At 41.4% G+C, this 20,036-nt stretch overlaps 1 protein-coding gene across 1 annotated transcript in view; it reads left to right on the forward strand.

The window, feature by feature from the left end:
* crybg1a (crystallin beta-gamma domain containing 1a) overlaps window positions 1–20,036 on the forward strand; it is a 41,890-nt gene that overhangs the window by 10,012 nt on the left and 11,842 nt on the right. The window contains exons 2-5 of the mRNA XM_062396729.1: window positions 7,091–7,232; window positions 10,941–12,349; window positions 13,310–14,382; window positions 15,062–19,986. Of these exons, the coding sequence (XP_062252713.1) occupies window positions 7,091–7,232; window positions 10,941–12,349; window positions 13,310–14,382; window positions 15,062–19,986 (7,549 nt within the window). The remainder of the gene's footprint in view (window positions 1–7,090; window positions 7,233–10,940; window positions 12,350–13,309; window positions 14,383–15,061; window positions 19,987–20,036) is intronic.

The raw sequence follows: 20,036 nt of genomic DNA on the forward strand, positions 1-20,036 counted from the left end.
AAGAGACATTCGGTTTCGTCTCAATGTCGACGTTTTTTTGCGATAGAGGGAAGTATAGAATCTGTCATCGTAACGGCAGTTATGAGGAAAGTTGCAGAAGCTGGACAATAATTTTGTCTGTGTTTTGTTTTCATAGAATCATTTAGAATTGTAACTGTTAACTCCATCATACACACTTATCACATGGTTTACCTTTTGTTTTATCAGAAGACCCACAAACCAGGCAATTAAAATCAGCAAGAAGGAGCAGCAAGGCTTAAGTCACTACTGTGTAACCTGTATGCTTCATTGGTATATTTCAAACAGAAACTAATATACAGTAAGACATGCTGTCCACCTTAGCACACAAGCATGTAGTTGTGCATAACTGTGACAGAAACACACCTACAGGACTGGAAAAATGAATAATTTCAGTTCAGTTGGAATTAGGCAAGCTCTGTTGACGGACTCAGGATTTTAGTTCTTATTTTTAAGTAATATTCATCACCAATCTTGCAACACCATGAGCACAGGAGCCATCTTTGTGAAGACACTCAGTTTTTACTGCCACAGTTTGAAAATGTGCTCTTAAATTTATTTTCTTCTCGCCACTTTGCATTTTTAATTTTGAAACAGGAAAAAAAAAAGGCCTAAGGCAAGATAAACGATGAAGTTCAATTCATCAGTGAGAAAGTATCGTCTTACACGTACTGTAGAAACAAGTCATATTTTGTGAGCATAAATAAAACAGAGAAGCTTGCTGTCACTGGTAAAATTATTGTTTTGAAAATCCTAGTTAGAATTTGACTGTAACAAATATATGTTATGACAATTATATTACTAATACCATAAAGTATCTACCATAATTTGGACTTTATGCAACTATATATCGGTTCCTGCTTCCCCTTCCAAAGTCAACATGTCAGCATTGTGGGCTGCCTTTGTAACTCTGCCATCTGCATGTAGTTGTGGTAATGTCACAGCTGGCTCTGATCCTGAATGGGACTGTGACAGTGATAGACTGCGTGCATTTTATTACCACTACACTGTGCATTCTGCAGGTGGGAGAACATATGCCCTTGGCTCTGTTCTGCAAGTCATCATGCAGGTTTTTCAAACGATGTATCATGTCTTCATTGAAAATATTTCCAAACTTTTGTTGGCTTGGTTTTCACCGCTCTGGTTATTGGTCCTTGTGAAAATGTGGGGACTACAGCCTACTGGTTGTTAGGGACCCGCCCAGCATCTGGCAAACACTGGGCCCTGCAAGAGTTGCTCAGGCACTCCCAGTAACTCTTATTGTGCACTGCTGTTTTGGAAGCACAGTGCAAAGCCAATTCAGATCCTATTTATAGCATGTCATCAGCACTTCAGCTCATCGTAGTATTTTGTTTTATAGGTGCATTATTTGTTGCATGTCAGGCTTGTTTCAGCTGCTGTGTTGTCTGAACATGAAATTGTAAAGAAGCGTGACGTGTTTTTCTCAGCTCAGTGGCTGGTTCCAAGTTTCTTGTTGGGCAATATGGCCCTAGAACTTACTTCAGGCAAATATAGGAACAAGCTATCTTCCATCAACATCCTCTAGTGACTCATTATACCCCTCATATACCCGCACGAGGGTGAGTCAGTGTTTGAAATCTTTCCATCCCTTGTTTGACTTGATCCAGTAGCTCTACGCAGAGCTGCATGTTTGCCGAGCTTACCGAAATCAGTTTGTTTAATATGCCTTGTTGTTGCTGAGGTGAAAGATGAGTGTTGGTTGATAACCTCTTTGTGGTACCAGCATGTTGGTGTGGCGCTAATCTCTGGTGTGCATGAGAGCCATCAATAGATTAGGTTTGGTGGTGGTTTCAGCATGCATATGGTTGTAGGTCATCCCACTGAACAGTAAATAGATAGATAGATAGATAGATAGATAGATAGATAGATAGATGTGTGTAACACATGAAAAAGGCAAGTGAGGTTATAATGCTATTTTCAGAGTGTGTTCTCTATAGTTACAAACTGAGACTGTATAGATGGACATTGTACAAAAATGAAGCCAAATTTCCAGAATATGGAGGCTGCCATCTTGTTGTGTTGTGGAACCACAGTATCAAGGTCCGACCAATGCCGACCAATTGTGAGTCAGTTTATTTCATGCTGCTTTTATAGCATCAGATAATAAGTTAAAACCAATCTTAGGCATACATCTGTATGCTAACTACCTAAAATAAAAGATATCGTATTTGAGGAAAACATATTTGACTTTTACTTTGAGTTTTTTTGTTTACTTTAATGTCCTATCTTCTAACATGGAGTAGATGAGGCTTAATACCAATACACTGCAGCCAGCCACAAGGGGCAATCCCAATTGTATGCCTCATGTAGCCAAATTTCATTATTTCTGGTGATTCTTTGTATTTCTCACCAATGGCTTATTTTTCTCTGGATTGGGTAGAAGATTTAAGAAACCCTAAGGATCATTTGCTAAATATCCTATTATTATACGAAATGTAGAAGTTATATGGTTCATCCAAAGTAATTGCTGCTGAATAGGGCTTTGAAACTGACAAACTTGCATTTAAAGATATTTTGACTGCATATATCTTCAATTTTTTGGGGATAGAAGATAAAGGGAAAATGCTAACATTCATTAGACATGTTGGTATTTTTGTACTTTTAACAGGCTGTATTTCTAGTGGTTTTATTTAATTTTTTTTCTTTCAAGGTGTTCTTTCTCTGTGTGATTTCTTTGAAACGGTTTTTCATTTGATTCAGGAATTTTGCAGGCTGTAGCTTGTAATAGCTTGGTTTGCTGCATACTAGATGATGTAATCTATGTGTGGGGTCATATGTCAGGGATCCGTTGACAGTTATGGAAAATAGGGAGCAATAGAGAGAAGGGATTGCATATGAGAAATGTAATTTGTCGAATTTCAAGCGGTGACTTTATAGTCAGTCTGGGTACTTCAATTCAATATTTTGCTGTTAAACATGTTTGTTATTCTCTGAAGAAGAGTTTAAAGCCACAGCCTTCAAAAGCAATTTTTAATAGAAACTACAAGTGTAATTTCCTGCCACAGTATCATAATGTTTTTACACTTCTCACAATAAACATTAGATGATCTCTAACTTTGTGTTTTGTGCAGTTGCTGCATTTAATACCTGTGTGCGCACTGTGCAGCGCTATTTGGTGCTTGTTGACTCGCGCTATCACCTATGAAGTTTTGACCATCCATCCAGACCTCATAGTTTTCTCATAGAATTTGTGCACGTACCCGCTAGTGGAATGCAATACAGTTCTCTGTCACACAAGAACTTGTTTTCCCCCCTTTAGTACCTGTCATTTGGAATCTGTTGCGTGTGCGAGCAGGAGTGACAGTTAACCCCACTACCGCCATAGATTTAATCAATTCTGTGGGAAAAGCTGCAGAGAAAGTGCAACAAAATTCCAGAATCCATCCATTTATTTGAATCCGCTCCAAAATTGAATGGGTTTTTCCTGACCTATACAGCATCTGTCCAAAAAGTTTCATGTTAATCCATCCAGTAGTTTCTGATTAATCCTGCTAATTTACAGACAAAGTTAAAACATAACCTCCATGGTGATAATAATAAGGTGATATTATTTGGCCATATTGCCCCTATAATGGTCAAGATTTAAATTGCTAACTTCAGCTGCTTTACACTCTTTCACAGTGCCTTAGATATGCACCACTGAGATCCATTACTGAGGGGGAAAGTTTTGAAAATGTAGACTTGCAACATTGCTACACTGAAACAACCCTTATCTATAATTTCTGGCTAAAATTGGCTGATTATTAATCTAAGGGTTGGATAACAGGCCAGCCACAGTGAGCCAATCGACCGTCCAACACTTTTCCATTGTGCCTTGAAGACCTAACAGCAAATATTTCTCAATAGGTTCTCATAAATGGTGTTCGCTCAACAGTAGAGCTTTTGTCTTTGTGCAACAAACAGAGGTTTCAGACAAGTCAGAGCTGGTTTGTTCCTGCGTCCTGACGTTGAGCAAGTGTGAGGGAGACGGATTTCACTCAATGTGATTCTGCAACTTTTATTTAACAAGGTCAGGGGTTATTCTCCTGTGTTCTTTTTTCACACGGATGCATTGGCTGCATTTTTCTCCTAAAATTAACTTTCTTAGAAGATGTCATCTAAGCTGTAAGCCCAACGGCTTCCAGACATTCAGCCTCTTTCTAAATTCAGCTGTTCATAAGGGCTGTGTTGGGGTCAAAGGTTGGAGAAGGCTTTGGTCACCTTTCCCCTCTCACTCAGCATTCACTCAACTCAAAACAGCCCAACCCTAATACCGAGCACTGACTTGCATTGTGAAGTGTTGGTATTCATTTATTTTCTTCCGTATTGACATTTACTTCAAGGTTTGCTTAAAATCATTACAAGGCAAAGTGCAGCACAATCAGGGACAAACCCAGAAAGAAAGTAAAGCATCGGCAGGTTCACTCTCTCCACATACACGTTCGAACGTTATTCCTATATTCCCTTGTTTGATAGATTGAAGTCAACACGTCCTTGGTGCTTCTTGTGGGCTAATCTATGGAAATGACTTGTCTATGCCACCGAGTTTTCATCCTCCCTGTTTGTCCTTAGTCATGTTAAGTATTTATATAGCACATTTAAATGAAATTGCTTAGATATACAATATGCATACTCACATGCACTACTATTGTTAGAAAAAAAATATAATTGTCCTTGCTGCTCCCTTTATCTCTGACACTTTCTTATACTTCAATCGTGAATACACCTCAACATTTATGTTAGACACTCAACAACTGTTGCACTTCTGTCTGCCTGAGAGATAGAGATCCTTCACTTGTCTGATTATAACCTCTCACTTAATGTCGCTCATGACGGTTAATTCAGTTAATACTTTAACCAATGCGCACATTCACGAACTGTCGGGTTTCCGCTACATTCTGTGCAGTATCACTTCGCTTCATTTTCCTCCTTCGTCATTCCCTCACTGACCTGTGCTCACTTTACACATTAACAATAAACACCAACACTAACCAGAAGTTATTGGGACATGTACAGGAACGTTAACTTTGTGTGTGTTTGATTCGCTCAACAGTTTATGATACACGTATCTAAATACAGTGGAAGAAAACAAGACCAGAGGTAATGTGACGTGCGCGGCCACAGCATCAGGGTAACAGTCAGCGGAAGGATCCAGATTCATGGTCCGACACCATCTATTAATAACCAAGTAAATGGGGGAATAGCGACGGAGACGAGGAGACACACACAAACACAAACAAACACATACACTTGCAGAGAGGAGAGACATTTTTCCAGCAGATAATGAAGGAATGAAGTGATTTAACTTTATTGATGAAGAAGCCTTGTTTATCCAGGAACATAATTATGAATTGAGCGGGTTATTATAAAGCTCAGTTGAAAGTGTTATTGATGTGAAGTCATATGGCCCAGTCCTAAGGACTTCTATCCTCTATCCTCATGTCCTCCTCCACTGGAGAGCGATGCCAAACACCAACAGCCACTTCTCCCTGGATCTCAGCCCCCTCTGCCCTCCCACCACCTCCACATATAGGCCACTTTTGTATTTTACCTCTGTTGTGCTTTTGCATTACATATTGCAAAGTGACATGAGTGACAAATGCCTGTATTCTGTCCTAACAATTCCCATATCTGTTAAATGTAATGCTGATGTCAGTGTTTAATCACCTGGTTTTTGTCTTGCTTCATCAGGACAGCAGTGGTAGCATAGCACTGTCCTGATCAAATATATAAACAAATTAAATCAATTGAATTGGTTTAAAAGGACAAATGGCCAAAGAAAACCTGTGCTTTGTCTGTGTTGGTTCACATGTAGATTTGTTTTTCATACGTACAGCAGACTGCACAGTCTGATGATTGGCCTGTTCTATCAAGCATTATGTTAAAGGTGCATGAGGTCTTATTAGGTGAGGTGTGACGGACTCATCCTACAGGTTAGCCCGCGAAGAATGTAAACATCATGGATGAGCTCCCTGAGCGTGTTAAAGCTGCTCTGATCTGAGTGTGCACAGTTTGAAATCAGATAATTGATCTTATCCAGACATTGTGTGCAGGGAGACGGCTGATTGTTTAACTCCATGTTGGTCACAATATGTTCCTCAGTCAATACACCAGCCATTAACTGAAGTGGTTTCACTTTCTACCACAAACAAATCCCACTAAAACGGTCATGTTGACTGGAAAATTAATCCAACTCTGACCTCTTGTGGGTAAACACAGTACTGCACAGGCCGTGTGTCCTGGTCTGGAGACATGCTGGAACAGGTTATGTAAGATTACAGACACACATGCAAAGATTATACCCTTATAATTCACCTCCTGGAAGACATTGGAAGGTTGAAGTTGTTTTCTACCACAGCTGCAGAGTGAAATGCTGACATCTTGAGGAAAACCCCACAGACCTCCCAGCTGAAGAGGCTCTGTTTTGTTCACTGTATTGACAACAGCACCTCACACTGGGTGTGCTCGGCTGTCAATGCTTTGAAGGGACGCACTAACTTTGGCAGCAGGAGAAGGAAAAGGGCCGCTCCTCCACCTCTCCATGCCTCACACGTGCTCTAGAATCCTCGGCTGCCCTCTAATTGGTCGACGTGCATGGCTCGGCGTTCTGTCTCTCAAGTGTCATATTGTCAGTCTGTGTGTGTTTTTTCAACTCCATGCCACAATTACGCTGAAGAACAATCGGAGGTGTCAGCACTGAGGAGCTCTAACTTGTCTCTGCAAAAGCTGAGTCAGGGATGGGTCTGATGAGGTTTTATTTTCGTGTTTACACTGGAGACGGCTTATTATCCTTTTTCTTCTTTGTTATAAACCAACAAAAGAACTAATGCTGCAACTACCATATGCTCGTATCATTTGACTTTATTGTCTTATCTTATATTTTTAACCAGAAACTGTAAATATTCAAAGAGATAGAATTCCCCCAAAGTTCTAATGTCAGGCTGTTTGATGAATACAAAACAAAAACAGTAGTGTTATACATTGAGAAGCGGAACAATAACTGATGACCTAACATCCTCTCCGTCCCTCTCCCCACGTGTCCCCCCCTGGGTTTCCTGCCTCCCTCTACCAGGAGCTTCGACCAGATGAGCGTTTCCACAGAGTGCAGTTTCCGCACTGAGTCGGACTGGGACCCTCAGTTTGATTCCACCTCCATGATCAGCTTCGACATGACTCAGCCAAACAGCCAGTTTTCACCCTCCAAGTTGTTCAAGGTTGGTTTTACACACATACTTTCTCATAGTTGAAATGAAAACTGAAGATGTTACAGATTAGTCCTTTAGTATTATTTGTTTTTCCATGTTTTTTTTTCCCGATGCAAAACTTGCTGCATTTATCCAATAGCTTTAGTTGCTAAAGTAACTTTTCTGGTAGAATCAGAACATTTGAAAAATGCGATGCGCTGATCAATATTTTACATGACAGAGAATACTTTAAAATATCTTTACCTCAATGAGATTATGTATGATTAACAAATGGAAGAACACACACCGGATTATAATCCTAAATTCCATGAATTACTCAATTTAATAGGTCCAGGAAATCTTTTGCTGCTTTTTTTGACAGGAAGATAAAGACAAATTCAGTTACCCGTTGTCAGCATTGTTGCTTCTAATGAAGTCTGCTGACAGAAAGTGTAAGAGCTTTATCCAACTTTTATAGAATAGGACTCAACAAATGCAAAAAAAAGCACCAGAGATCAGAGGGATTAGGTCACAGGTAAAAGAATGTGTGGCAGCGTTCAGTTGATAGGTTTATATTTTAAGAACTTACCTACAAAGATCCAGCTCAGATAATCATTTTACACTTTTATAAGCTGTCCAACCTGCTTACCTTCATATTAGTTTGACTTTCATTACGTTTACAGTTAGTGTCCTTGGGCAAGATACCATGCTGCAAACATCCCCTTCACACAGAGAAAGCACATCGATGCACTGTAAGAATGAGTGTGTGAATGGATGAATGTAAAACTGAACTCTGAAGCACTTGTGAGTGGTCATCAGGAATAGAAAGGTACTTTATAAATACAGGGCATTTACCATTCACCATAAAAAAGAGTTTAAACCCACAACCTTCACTCAAGAGTAAAACAAATCTGTCTTTAAACTTAAAAGAAAAAATGATGTGACATTTGTTGTGATCATTTCAAAAATGTTGACAGGAGGTATCAGCTCAGAATGTAAGATTTATAGCAAAAAAAAGTCATTGTAAACTCATTCTTTGTACAATGTGTCGCGCAGCCTTTCAGACCCCAGTGACCTGCAGTGGTTAACAGTTATATCACAACATCGGTGTTGCTCTGTTTTTATATCAGAGAATGCAGAGCAGAGCTTTGGCTGACAGATAAGGAAGTGAGCTGACGTGCTCCCAGGTCAGTGCTGTATCTCCACCTACCTGACACTTGTCATTGCTTTGAGTAAATACAACTCGGTGGAGAGCTTGTTCTACTCTGGTCGCTCTTCATTGAGAGCCGACAAGTGGCTATTCAAGACACAGGATATAACTTTTTTTTCCAAAGTCCTCTTCACTTCAGCTCGTTGGATTTGTGAATGAGTGAAGACAGCCAGGTACAGTGTCACAGCTTTGACTACATGATACCAGATCCAAGCGAGGACTTGGTTTTTGTGTTTTTCACTCTGTTTAGACATGAACTGGAAAACCCGGCCACAGACCGCCTGTACCTGCTGTTTGCTCAGTGAAATGACGTGAATGTTTGACAATGCTGGAGAGTGCAGGGACTGCTCAGTCTTAACCCTTACATTTGTTGATTTTCCTTAAAATGTATTTACTTACTATTACAGCACAAAACCTCTGACCCATGTCACTGTACTGCTCCTATCTCAATGAAACAAGTAGAATTCTTCTAAAAACCACACAGGATAACAGACGTCCTATTGATTTTTCCAGCAGCCGCATGTTGAAGGGTGGGGTTGTCTCCAGCACTCCTCTCCACACCCCTTCCGTTTCACTGGATTGAGAGAATTTCTTTGGGCTTGTTTGCCATGTGATCCTGGTTTCACAACATTTGTTTCTCTCCACACTGTTGCTTTGATGCAAATGACCATGCCCTCGGGTCAGTCACTTTGTTCAGAGCTAGGACTCTCTGGAGAAACTCACCAGCGAGTGCTGCTCATCTGCTCAGGAGGGACGACTTATCATTTGAGTCTCTTTTTATCTAATTCACATGAAGAATTAGAACACTGGCTTATATATTTAACTTTAAAAGCACATGAGTGACTTCCTAGTTTAAGGATCCTTCAGAGGATCATTATATGTCTTCATTAACTTCTTTGGTCTGCGAATTCTACAACTTAGACTCCAGGAAGTCCCAATGGTATGTAACTGATGTTTGTTTAAATGTGGTTTTCTAACAGTTTCTTTCTCAGTGTGATTCATGCTTCTTGCCTTAACATGTGCTCAGGTTACTGTTTCTCTACTGTGCCAGGTTTTCCAAGGTGTGTCATGGCGGCACAATATTTTCTTCCTTCGTGTCAGGGCTTCTTTGCTGTGGAAGTAAATCCTGTTTCATATGCCTCATGGAAACAATTAGATGTGGTTTATATTTGACGACAGCTGCCGCTTAACACTGAACCCTTCTTGGTCAAGTTAATTTGTTCTTATTGTGTTTGTGTAGTTAGTAGCGGTTTTATATCTTGTTGGTCATTAGTTCATATTGTTATCGGCACCTGGGTTTATGGATTTCCCCCGGCTCTCTTCCTAAAGATAAGAAAATAATATCTTTAAAGAAAACTTTTATACTCTCAACTTTGCGAAAGAGTAACCTGTCAACAGAGTATTTTGATAAAATAGACAAGCTGAAAGAGGAACAAAAAATACTAAGTATATATCACTTTTTTCAACGTGCTTTTGGCGATTCACACTGTTACTTTCATTTCTTACATAGTCCATCTGTTATGTAAATGTAGGGACAATTCAGAAACAATTTTTTGTCATATATATTATGAGTGTTGATACCCGACCCTGATGATATTCAAATTGGAGTCAGGTTAGGTGACATTGGCTTGGCTAGCTTTTTTTTTTTTTGCACTGCACATGTATGTAACCTGGGAAAAGATCAAGCGCCCAGAACAGAATATCTGATGGGTTGTGGCCACAGCTTTTTCTCATTTTCTCACTGGTTTGGACATCAATTTGCAGCCAGAGTCGCTCTCTTATGTACATTAAAGATCAACACTTTCAGTTTTTAACAAAAAAATGTAAGATATTGCTTCCATTTCTCTTAACTCATACACATCTTCACCTCTGCCTTCATCCATTGCCCTCTGCCCCTTCATTGTCTCAATTCTGTTTACGGCACATTATGATCCAGGGAAAAGGTTTTTTGTACAACCCTTAGTTACCCAATAACAACTGCGGGGGAGAAAAAAGAGAAAGAGAAAGAAAACAAAGAACCAACAGATAGATCAAACAGACATTTGCGGCTTAAACAACCAATCTAGGTTGATGAAACATAAAACCTTTTTAGGACATGCCTCCCCTAGAGCCTTAAGTAAATGTGACCATAGGTCTGCTAACCGAACAATTTGACAGTCTGAGCATGAATACATAAATACCTTTCTATCTTTTTTCTAACAAGTTCATCTTTACCGTGTTTTGTTCTCAAGCTTGTATTTTTTTGAAGTTATTGGCAGTGAATAATTGATTATGAGGGCATAGTATGTGAATTCAATTTGGATTCCTGTTTGGTAAATAGCCTCTGGCCTGGAGATTTTTGTGGTGAATTAAATTAGGTCAGTGTGTCTCATAAGCTTTTTGGTTTTCTATGAGCTCAAGAGTATATTTGTAGTTTTCATTTTCAGTTCTCCTTTTATATTACAGCGAGAGAAAAAATGACGTGCTTGCTGCTCTCTCCCTACCTCAACATGTGTCTTTCTGTCTGCTTCTTGTCTGTCCTCTTTCAGAATTCGGAGGAGAAGCGAGGAGTGTTGGATCGCCTCAGCAGCTTCTTCAACTCCAAGAGAAAGAAGAGCGGTAGCAGGCACAATTCAGATGCCTCCAGTGATGCACGCTCCCCAGTATCCCCCTTGTCTCCACGTTCTACGCAGTCTGAGGATGAGGAGGATGGGCAAAAGACGCCTACCCCTTCTCGAAAAGCTGACGAGCTGACCCTGTATGATGAGGCCAAGACGGGAGCAGAGCAGGGCAATGACCGCAGCCAGTGCTCCAGTCCCGGTGCCTTGAGCACAGTTTCTCTGTTGACAGATGACGCAGATCTCCCATTCGCTGACAGTAACAGCAGCGGCCGCGGCAGTGTGAGGGAGACAAATGTGTGCAGGATCAGCACAGCCAGCGGTGAAAGGAATTCTGGGAATGTGACTCCCGCCACTCGGAAACTTGCTACTACCACCCTTCCAAATGCTGATTCAGGCACAGAAATAGGGTTTGCAGAGTCAGTGGTGGAGGAAGTAAACAAGAAGCTGCAGGTTAATTTAGAAGAACGCATCCAGACAAATGCAAAAGCTTCCACCAAGGACGGTAAAGTTAGATCGACCACTCCGATGCCGTTTAAAACCCCAGTTCTCAAAACAGCTGAGGGTCCAATGTCGCCTAATTTAACTTCTATCAGTTTAGCATCAAAGAAAAGCTCTGTGAAGGTTGGAGAGAGGGGGCACAGCACTGCGCTAACAGGAATACGATTAGGCTCTCAGTCTTCCACCTCAAAGGAGGAAGGAGAATCCGTAGACAAAGGGAAGGAAAAGTCCAGAGACAGGAGGAGAGGTCAGGTATTTTCTGAATCTACAACTATGGAATGGGACCCTTCATGTGAGAGCGGGGAAATGGCCGGAAGGGATTCTCCTGTCCGATTCCACAAAGCCATCTGGGTTGAAACACACATGGGCGAGGAGGAGGTAGTGGTGAGGGAGGGGGAGAAAGAGAGGGATGCAATGACAGAAAGGGAGGAGCGCTTCAGAGCAGACTCACCCCCTGTCTTTGCCATACCTGTCACGGTAATACCTGAGGACGATTCCATCTCTCAGGACGCTGCAGACGGCCCCTCAGAGACGTTGCCGCCCAGTGGCAGCCTGCCAGAACCTACCATCTCCTCGAGAGGGGAGTTCCAAACAAGCTCGCCGCCGCCAGAGGAGCCTGACGCCGGCACGGACTCAGGGAAAGGTTCCCTTCCAGAGAGGCGCAAGTCACGAGAGGCTCGCATCACACGCAAGACTGTGAATCTGCCTTCAAAGCACAAGGTTCTTGCTGAGCAGGTGTGCATTAGCCAAGAGCCGGGTTTGGAGGAGAACGAACCGACGGGAGAGGAGTGCAGCAGAAGTTCAGCTTCTAAGGGTTCGGATACAACAGAAGTCCAACTGTGAGTTTATGTCTATTTTACCTTTCTGCGGTTATTGTGTTAAAACCCATTTGATCCTCGGAGAAACGGAAAGCAGGGGAGGTAAATAGAGCTGAGCTGACGTGCAACCTGATCTCTGAGTTCCCATACTCCATTGTACCAGAGGAGAACAAACCAGACCAAACCTTAGGCACTGAAATATTCATACCCAGCCCATCTAATCATACAGAAACAGCCAGTCTATAATGGACTCTTTTCAAAGAGGCTTCAAAAGTCATTGTTGGTTAGGAAACAATAAAGTAGTGAAGATCTTCTTAGCTGTGTTTACCAATGGTGTACATTCAATACCTGAATGAGTTGGTCCTTACAGAACTTGACAGGCAACTGGAGAGTACAGCCTGCACACGTTTGTTTGACTACAGGATTACGTAGATGCACTTTAATGGACGCATGGCAAATACATGGGTACGGTTCTGAAACGGATAAAGAAGGAGTAATGGGGTGAGCATGGTAATGCACCGTAAAACTTTGAGTTACTTTGCATTCCATGATAAAGATGACCATGCATGCCTGGAACATTCCTGAATACTGGGACTAATTTATGGTGTCAGAGCTGCTGCAGGGTAGCTAAAGTTTAACTGGTTCAATCTAACTAGTTATTTTTCTGCCTGTCAAGTTTAAACTCTTTCCCAAGACACTGAAAACTTCACAATATAAAATACTTCAAGTATTTTATATTGTGAAGTTTTTCAGTGTACTTGAAATACAGCACCTCAAAGTTCTACTACAGTACATGCCTCCATGTAAAGTACTGTGTTTCTATGTTTAAAAGATGTTCAAATATATGAGTTGCAAAGTAAATAATATTATTGTTATTAGATATAATACATAAATGCTGCTTTTCATATGGCACTTGAGACAAAACTTGGGTGAAGTTGTACTTTAATATTACTGTTAAATTGTCTCCCTCTCCTCTGACAGAGTGCCAAGTCTCCAAAACAACGACCATGCTGAACTCAAGGACACCGACCTAGAGCCATTCACGACAACAGATGAGACGGCCCTCGCTGACAGAAACACTCCTGAACTTCAAGGTGAAGAAGAAGCAGACTCTGAGTCCTCCAACATTGATGACACCTCTGCTCCCTCAGACATGTACAAACCAAAGTCCCAACCCTCCGTGTCTGGGATAAGAGGCAAAGAGACAAATCAGGCTACACCCTCTAAACGAGGGCCTAAAGCAGCGACAGAAAGTCGACATACCCCAGCAAGTGGAGCAAAGACCCCATCCTCTGTAGCCGGAAGCAAGACCAAAAATGTCACAACAAAGGCCAAGAGCTCCGCAGAGGCAACAAAAGTGGGAACTCCCAGTGATATTCCACTACCGAGGGAGCACAGCAGTGAGAAAACGGCTTCTATGTTACCAACATTAAAAGACCAAAGCACTAACGGTTCCTCAAGCGCAGAGACTTCAAAGTCCAAAATCCCCAAAAGGTCATCATCAGACGCTGATTCGAAATCACCAGCGACATCAGTGGCCGACGCCTCAGTGTTTACCTCCAAACTACAAAAGCAACCTCGAACCAAAGAATCTCTAAAATCTTCCATCAGTCCAAACAAAGCTGGCAGGAAACCAAGTTTTGAGGAAGCTACGGTAGGGAAATCTGAGGCGAGGGACATTTCTCCAACAAAAAATACCCACAAGACAGGAACAAAGATTATTAAAGAGAAGTCGGAGGAGGACGTTAACCTGGTAAATGGCGTGGCGAGAGACTATAGCGAGAGAAGTGAAAGCCTGGATGTTAAAAAACAGCCGCAGAACCATCTGGAAAATAGCGCCTCCTTGTCATCAAAGAGCCGGTTACCCATCACATCTCCAACAAGAAAGAATAATGATGATGTAACGCAAACCGCCGCCACCGGCCACAAAAAGAATTCATCCGGTCAGACGGACTCAGACAGACGAAAGAAGAGCTCAGACAAACAGGAAGTACCTGATGGAGAGAGAGCTGGGACTGACACACCTTCACCTCGACCTGAAAGTCCCACTAAAGGTAAATCTGCACAATCACATTGACATCGTAACATTATTAAATCACGTGAGCTCTGCTGTTGAAAGTGAATACAAGATCAGCTTTGTAGAAACACTTCAATCAAGGATTATACATTGTTCAGGAAAAAGAAAAAAGTTTAAAGGTGCTTTTTGACCTGATAATAATCAGAAGGTTCAAACCACTTGTGTGGTTAATATGAAGCGTGGCTTCTCTTAAAAAGAAAAAGAGGAAACAAATCACCTGGCTCTGTCCACAGTTCAGAAAGGTACCAAAACCATTCATCCCCATTGATTGACAATATAAAACCTGTATATAAAAATATATAAAATATTAGACACATCAAAATGTAAATCTGCAGACAATGAAATAAATGAAAATGTGAAAGAACAAATACATATTAAATTACTCTTTTACATTTATAATTTTTTAACAGCTGTATGCTGCTGAGGCTGTATGAAAGTGATGGTTGCTATCATTGTTGTATGGCCTGGTTCAGGTATAACCCTTTAAAAAACATCAAGAGAAGGAATGCTGTAGAACTATTTGATTTTATAGTTTGAAAACTGATAACGAACACAAATAAAAAAACAAATATACTTCAATAACTTGGTATTAGATATACATTTTTACATGTTTTTATCTGTTGCATCAAAACAGTGTGTGTATGTGTTTCAAACAGGAGGCCCGTCATCAACAAGACCATTCAAACAACTTTCTAAAAGAAGGATCAGCCATGAAGAGGAAGACACACCAACCTCTCATGACTCTCCTCCGCCCACATCAAGGTTTTCCAAACAAAGCGAAAACATGAAACAACACAAGAGTCTACATAAGGATTCAGCTGATCCCCTCCTATCGGGGAGCAAACTTCCTACGCTGGGTCTGAAAGGCTCCAACAAAATAAAAGTCGGGAAAACTCAAGATTCCCAAGAGAAAGGATCTGACAGTGTGTTAGCAGAGAAGGACGGTACCAGTGATGACAGATTTAAATTTGAGAGTGTGCCTACAGAAGAGGAAGAACATGTAAAACCCTCAGACACACAGTCTAGTACCTTTGCGTTCAGAATGAAAGGAACAGAGACAAGCGAATTAGAAAGTGCTGCAATCAAAGAGTTTTCAGAAATCCAGCCAATACAAAAGAATGATGCGCTTACCACAGCAAACGCTCAGGTGGACGTAACACCAGAAACAGAAGTAGTATCTACGTTGTTGTCTAGCAGTGAGGCCGTCAAAGTAATTCCTACTCAATTACCAGTCACTGATGTAAACAACGCTGAGGCAGATAACAAGGAAAGACAGCAAGTAAAAATTGAGCATTCAGCTGAAAATGCATCTCACATACAAAGTGATAACACCACAAACGAAAAGCAAACTCAGCAATCACTGGAAAGATCTCAGGGAGAAGTAGACAAATTAGAGACAACCAAGGTACTAAGTAACGTGACACCAGATTTAATTCAGGAGAAAGAGCCAGGGCCTGCTGTGGTGGCCCAGGACACAATACCAGCTCATGAGCATGTAACTGATACGTCAGGTGAACCTGTTGTGGGTGACAGCAAACACTGTGACATAATGACCCACTCTGATGGGGATGGTGTTTCTCTTAAAGCGATAGCTGATCCCCCAAATAGTCTTTCTTCTGAATCGGCCTTGAAAGATGCTGAGCCAAAGGATGCTGTTGGTGATGCTGACCTGCAAAATACAGAGCAGCAAAAGGAAAACAAGTTATTTAAGGATCAAACCACAAATGTCATTCTTGAAATTGGCGGACCACGATCCACATTAGACAGAGAGTCAGTGAAAAATGTCGAGGTGGAGGGGAAAAGTAAAGAGAAGCTTGGCAAGAAAACACCCAAGGCTTCGGACATTCAAACAGAGGCTGTGACTGTTTGTGAATTACCCGAGAATGTTGAAAATAAGCCGGACAAAGAGCCTCTTTTACTGGCAGAACAATTTGAAAGACAGAAGAAAGTCTCTAAACTGAAAGACGCAGCAGTGGAAAGCACTGACTCACAGAGCAGTCACAATGAGGAGCTCAAGGGCAGTGTCATCAGGGACGAAACAGATTTTACAAAACCAGAGAAGCCATATGATCTATCATCAGAGCCCGACTCAAAGGAGGGACAACAGGTAGTTACAGATACCCTGGAAGAGAAGAGGTCAGAGGCAGAGGAAGGAGGAAGTTTAATTGTTGAAGCTACTTCCATTTTGGTTGATACAAATCATGAAAGTGGGATCCCAAAGACAGAAAATGCAGAGAGTGGTGGCGAGGAAACCCAGCGAGCAGAGGAGGTGATGATGGCATCAACAGTGAAAACTGAAAAGGAGCCTAAACTACTTGTAACCAAAGAGGAGGCGAAGAACGACAACACAAATGAGCAGGACAAACATGCAAATGATGTTAATGAAAGCCAAACTCCAGAATTGAAAGTTGTAAGCACTGAAATGCAGGATGCTGCAGCTGATAGAAAAGAGGAGATTTTACCAGACGAGATTTCAAATAAGACTGTTGAATCTGAAGTTGACAGTAATACAGCAAATGCCATCGCTAACCTAGAAGAGAAACCGGGGGCAGAAAAAGCTCCAGAGAAGACAACAGAAAGCCATAGTTTGGAAACAACTCCAGAACTGTCAACAGTGAGCACTAAAGATCAGAGTGATAAAAACTCTGAAGGAAAGCCTGAAACAAAGACTTCATCAGTAAAAACCTTGGAGAATGAGACTGCAGCTGGGACTGCTAACAGTGAAGTTTACATCCAACAAGTCCAGAGGTCCATAGTCGTTGGAGACGTTGAGGAGGTCAGTAAACCAGACAAAATCAAACCAACAGAATCCAAAGTTCCAAAGGTAGTTCAAGAGAACCAAGAAACAGGTACAAGTCAAGGACTTAAATCAGTAATCATAAGTAGTGAAGGTACCAAAGACAAGACTGAAATAAAGGATTCATCTTTTAAGTCTTTGAATGAGACTGCTAACTTAGAAATTTGCAACCTACCGGAGGAAGTAGGGAAAAGGAAAACAACAGAACCCAAACGTCCAACTTCCAACCAAAAACCAGAAACAGCACAAGTTCTGGAAAAGTCCAAGGGTGTAAAAGCAAACACAACTCAAGAACTTGACTCTATAGGCACTGATGCTAAAGATACCAGCGACAATACTGAAAGCAAGGACTCCGCAGTAAAGAATTTAAATGCTAAAGTTAGCAACCAACAGGAACCAGAAGCAGTAATAACAGAGAAGGGATCAGAAACTAAAATTAAAGAACGGGAGGTAGAAAGCAAGAAAACTCAGCGTACTGAGGAAGCACAAGAAAAGACTGAAACAAATACTTCATCAGTAAAGACTTTGGAGAATGACACTGCAGCTGTTACCGCTAACAGTGAAGTTTACATTCAACAAGTCCAGAGGTCCATAGTAGTTGGAGACGTTACGGACGTCAGTAAACCAGACAAAATCAAACCAATGGAATCCAAAGTTCCAAAGGTAGATCAGGAACCAGAGGGAACTAAAGTTCAAGAGAACCAAGAAACAGGTATAAGTCAAGGACTCAAATCAGTAAGCATTATTAGTGAAGGTACCAAAGACCAGACTGAAATAAAGGATTCATCTTTAAAGCCTTTGAATGAGACTGCTAACTTAGAAATGTTCAAACTACCGGTAGAAACAGAGAAAAGGAAAACAACAGAACCCAAACGTCCAACTTCCAACCAAAAACCAGAAAAAGCACAAGTTTTGGAAAAGACCAAGGGTGTAAAAATGGACACAACTCAAGAACCTAACTCTATAAGCACTGTTGCTAAAGATACCAAAGACATTACTGGAACCAAGGACTCATCAGTAAAGAGTTTAAATGCTAAGGTTAGCAACCAACAGGAACCAGAAACAGTAGGAGCAGAAAAGAGATCAGAAGTTCAAATTCAAGAACGGGAGGTAGGAAGCAAGAAAACTCAGCGTGCTGAGGACGCACAAGAAAAGACTGAAACAAAGGATCGCTCACCTAAGAGTTTGGTGGAAGAGGCTGTAAACATTGACGTTGACTCTGAAGTTAGAAGCCAAGAAGACCAGAAGCCCTCAGTTGAACATGTGGAGATAAAGAAACCAGAGAAAAACATGGATCACTCCACAGACTCCAACGCTCCACATGGAAGTCAAGAACAGGAACCAAAGACTCTGACCAAAGTACCAACAGAGTCAGCATCGAATGTTGTCACAGTCGTTAGTAAGAGTGACAAGATACAGGAACAGAAAAGCCTCATTAAAGAACGTCTTCAAGATGAAAATGAAGTGGTGAAGACAGAGGATAAGCTGAAAAACACAGCAAAGATAGATGTCAAGCAAAAGGCAGAACCCATTTTAGTAAAAGATGCAGCTAGCAAAACAGTTAATGGAAAAGAAAAGGATAAGTCCAACTTTGTCTCAGATAAAATACTCATTAATACTGAGGCCAAGAAGAATGATGAAGGAATTAAAGAAAAGATAAAAACAGCTAGTGGTTTGAAACAGGAATTACAGGTTTTCAACGGTAGTTCGTCAAAAACTTCATCTCAAAGTCATCAGATAAAGACTGAATCTCCATCAAGCTGGTTGGATGTGGAACATCAACAAAAACAGAAGAAGGAAAACAAAAAACGACTAAATGCGTCGGCCAGTGAAGATGAATCAACTGAGCGTGATGATTTTGACGAGTTTATCAGCAGCATTAATAAAGGTGGAATTCCTTTCTCGCAACCTCCAAAGAGGCACATCCGTAGAAAGTCCCCATCGCCACCTTTTTCCATGCCGGCCATTAAGGAAGATCGTTTCGAGAGAACATTCGATCCTGGGCAATTCCAGTTTGGCTTAAAGAAAAATAGCAAAAATTCAAGGGATCCTTCACCAGCTATGTTAATAAAACAATATGCAGCCGACAGGGAAGGACGGACCCTGGAAAAACGTGGACAAGAAAATGCCCTTCCTTCAACTGAAGACAAACAGAAATCATTTGATGAGGTGGAAGAAAAAGATGGAGTCAACGAGACGTCCAAAGATGGAGCAGGAAAAGAATTGCAAAGCAAGGAGCCTGGGAAGTTAACGTCAAGGCTTGAAAGGATGTCGATCCTCTCCAGCTTAATGAACTCCTCCAGGAAAACCAAAGAGGAAACCGCCTCTGCCTCAAATGGCTCGTTTTCTTCCAAGCAACAACAAGACCTGGCCGCTCCTGGAAGGCACGGTGTTGAATCACCTCTGTCTGACGTAAGAGCAGATAGGGAGGGCGTGAAGAGTGAAGATCAAGGATCACTTGTGAGTGGTGGTGGTAATGGTACGTTTAACAAGTCAGCTCTTAGCTCCTCCTCTCCTCCCCTTCCAACGTTCTCCGAGATAAAGCTGCCCGATCATTTTGATAAATACCTCAAGAAGAACAAACAGGAACCTGAGGCTTCCCAGGGCTCCACACAAATGACTAAAACGCAACCGAATCCTGAGGGGGGTGCTGATATGGACAAGGCCTTGATATCAGGAGCTCCTAATTTGGATTTGGCCCTGAAGGGCCCCGCTGCACTGTCTCCAACCTCCAACTTCAGCCAGCAGACTTCACAAAATACACTTCCAAGGACTAAGGCAAAGGCAAGTATTTATATTTTTGAAATTTGGAGTTCCGTAGATACAATGTAGAA

The sequence above is a fragment of the Platichthys flesus genome, chromosome 10 (genome assembly GCF_949316205.1).
Source record: "Platichthys flesus chromosome 10, fPlaFle2.1, whole genome shotgun sequence".
NCBI lineage: Eukaryota > Metazoa > Chordata > Actinopteri > Pleuronectiformes > Pleuronectidae > Platichthys > Platichthys flesus.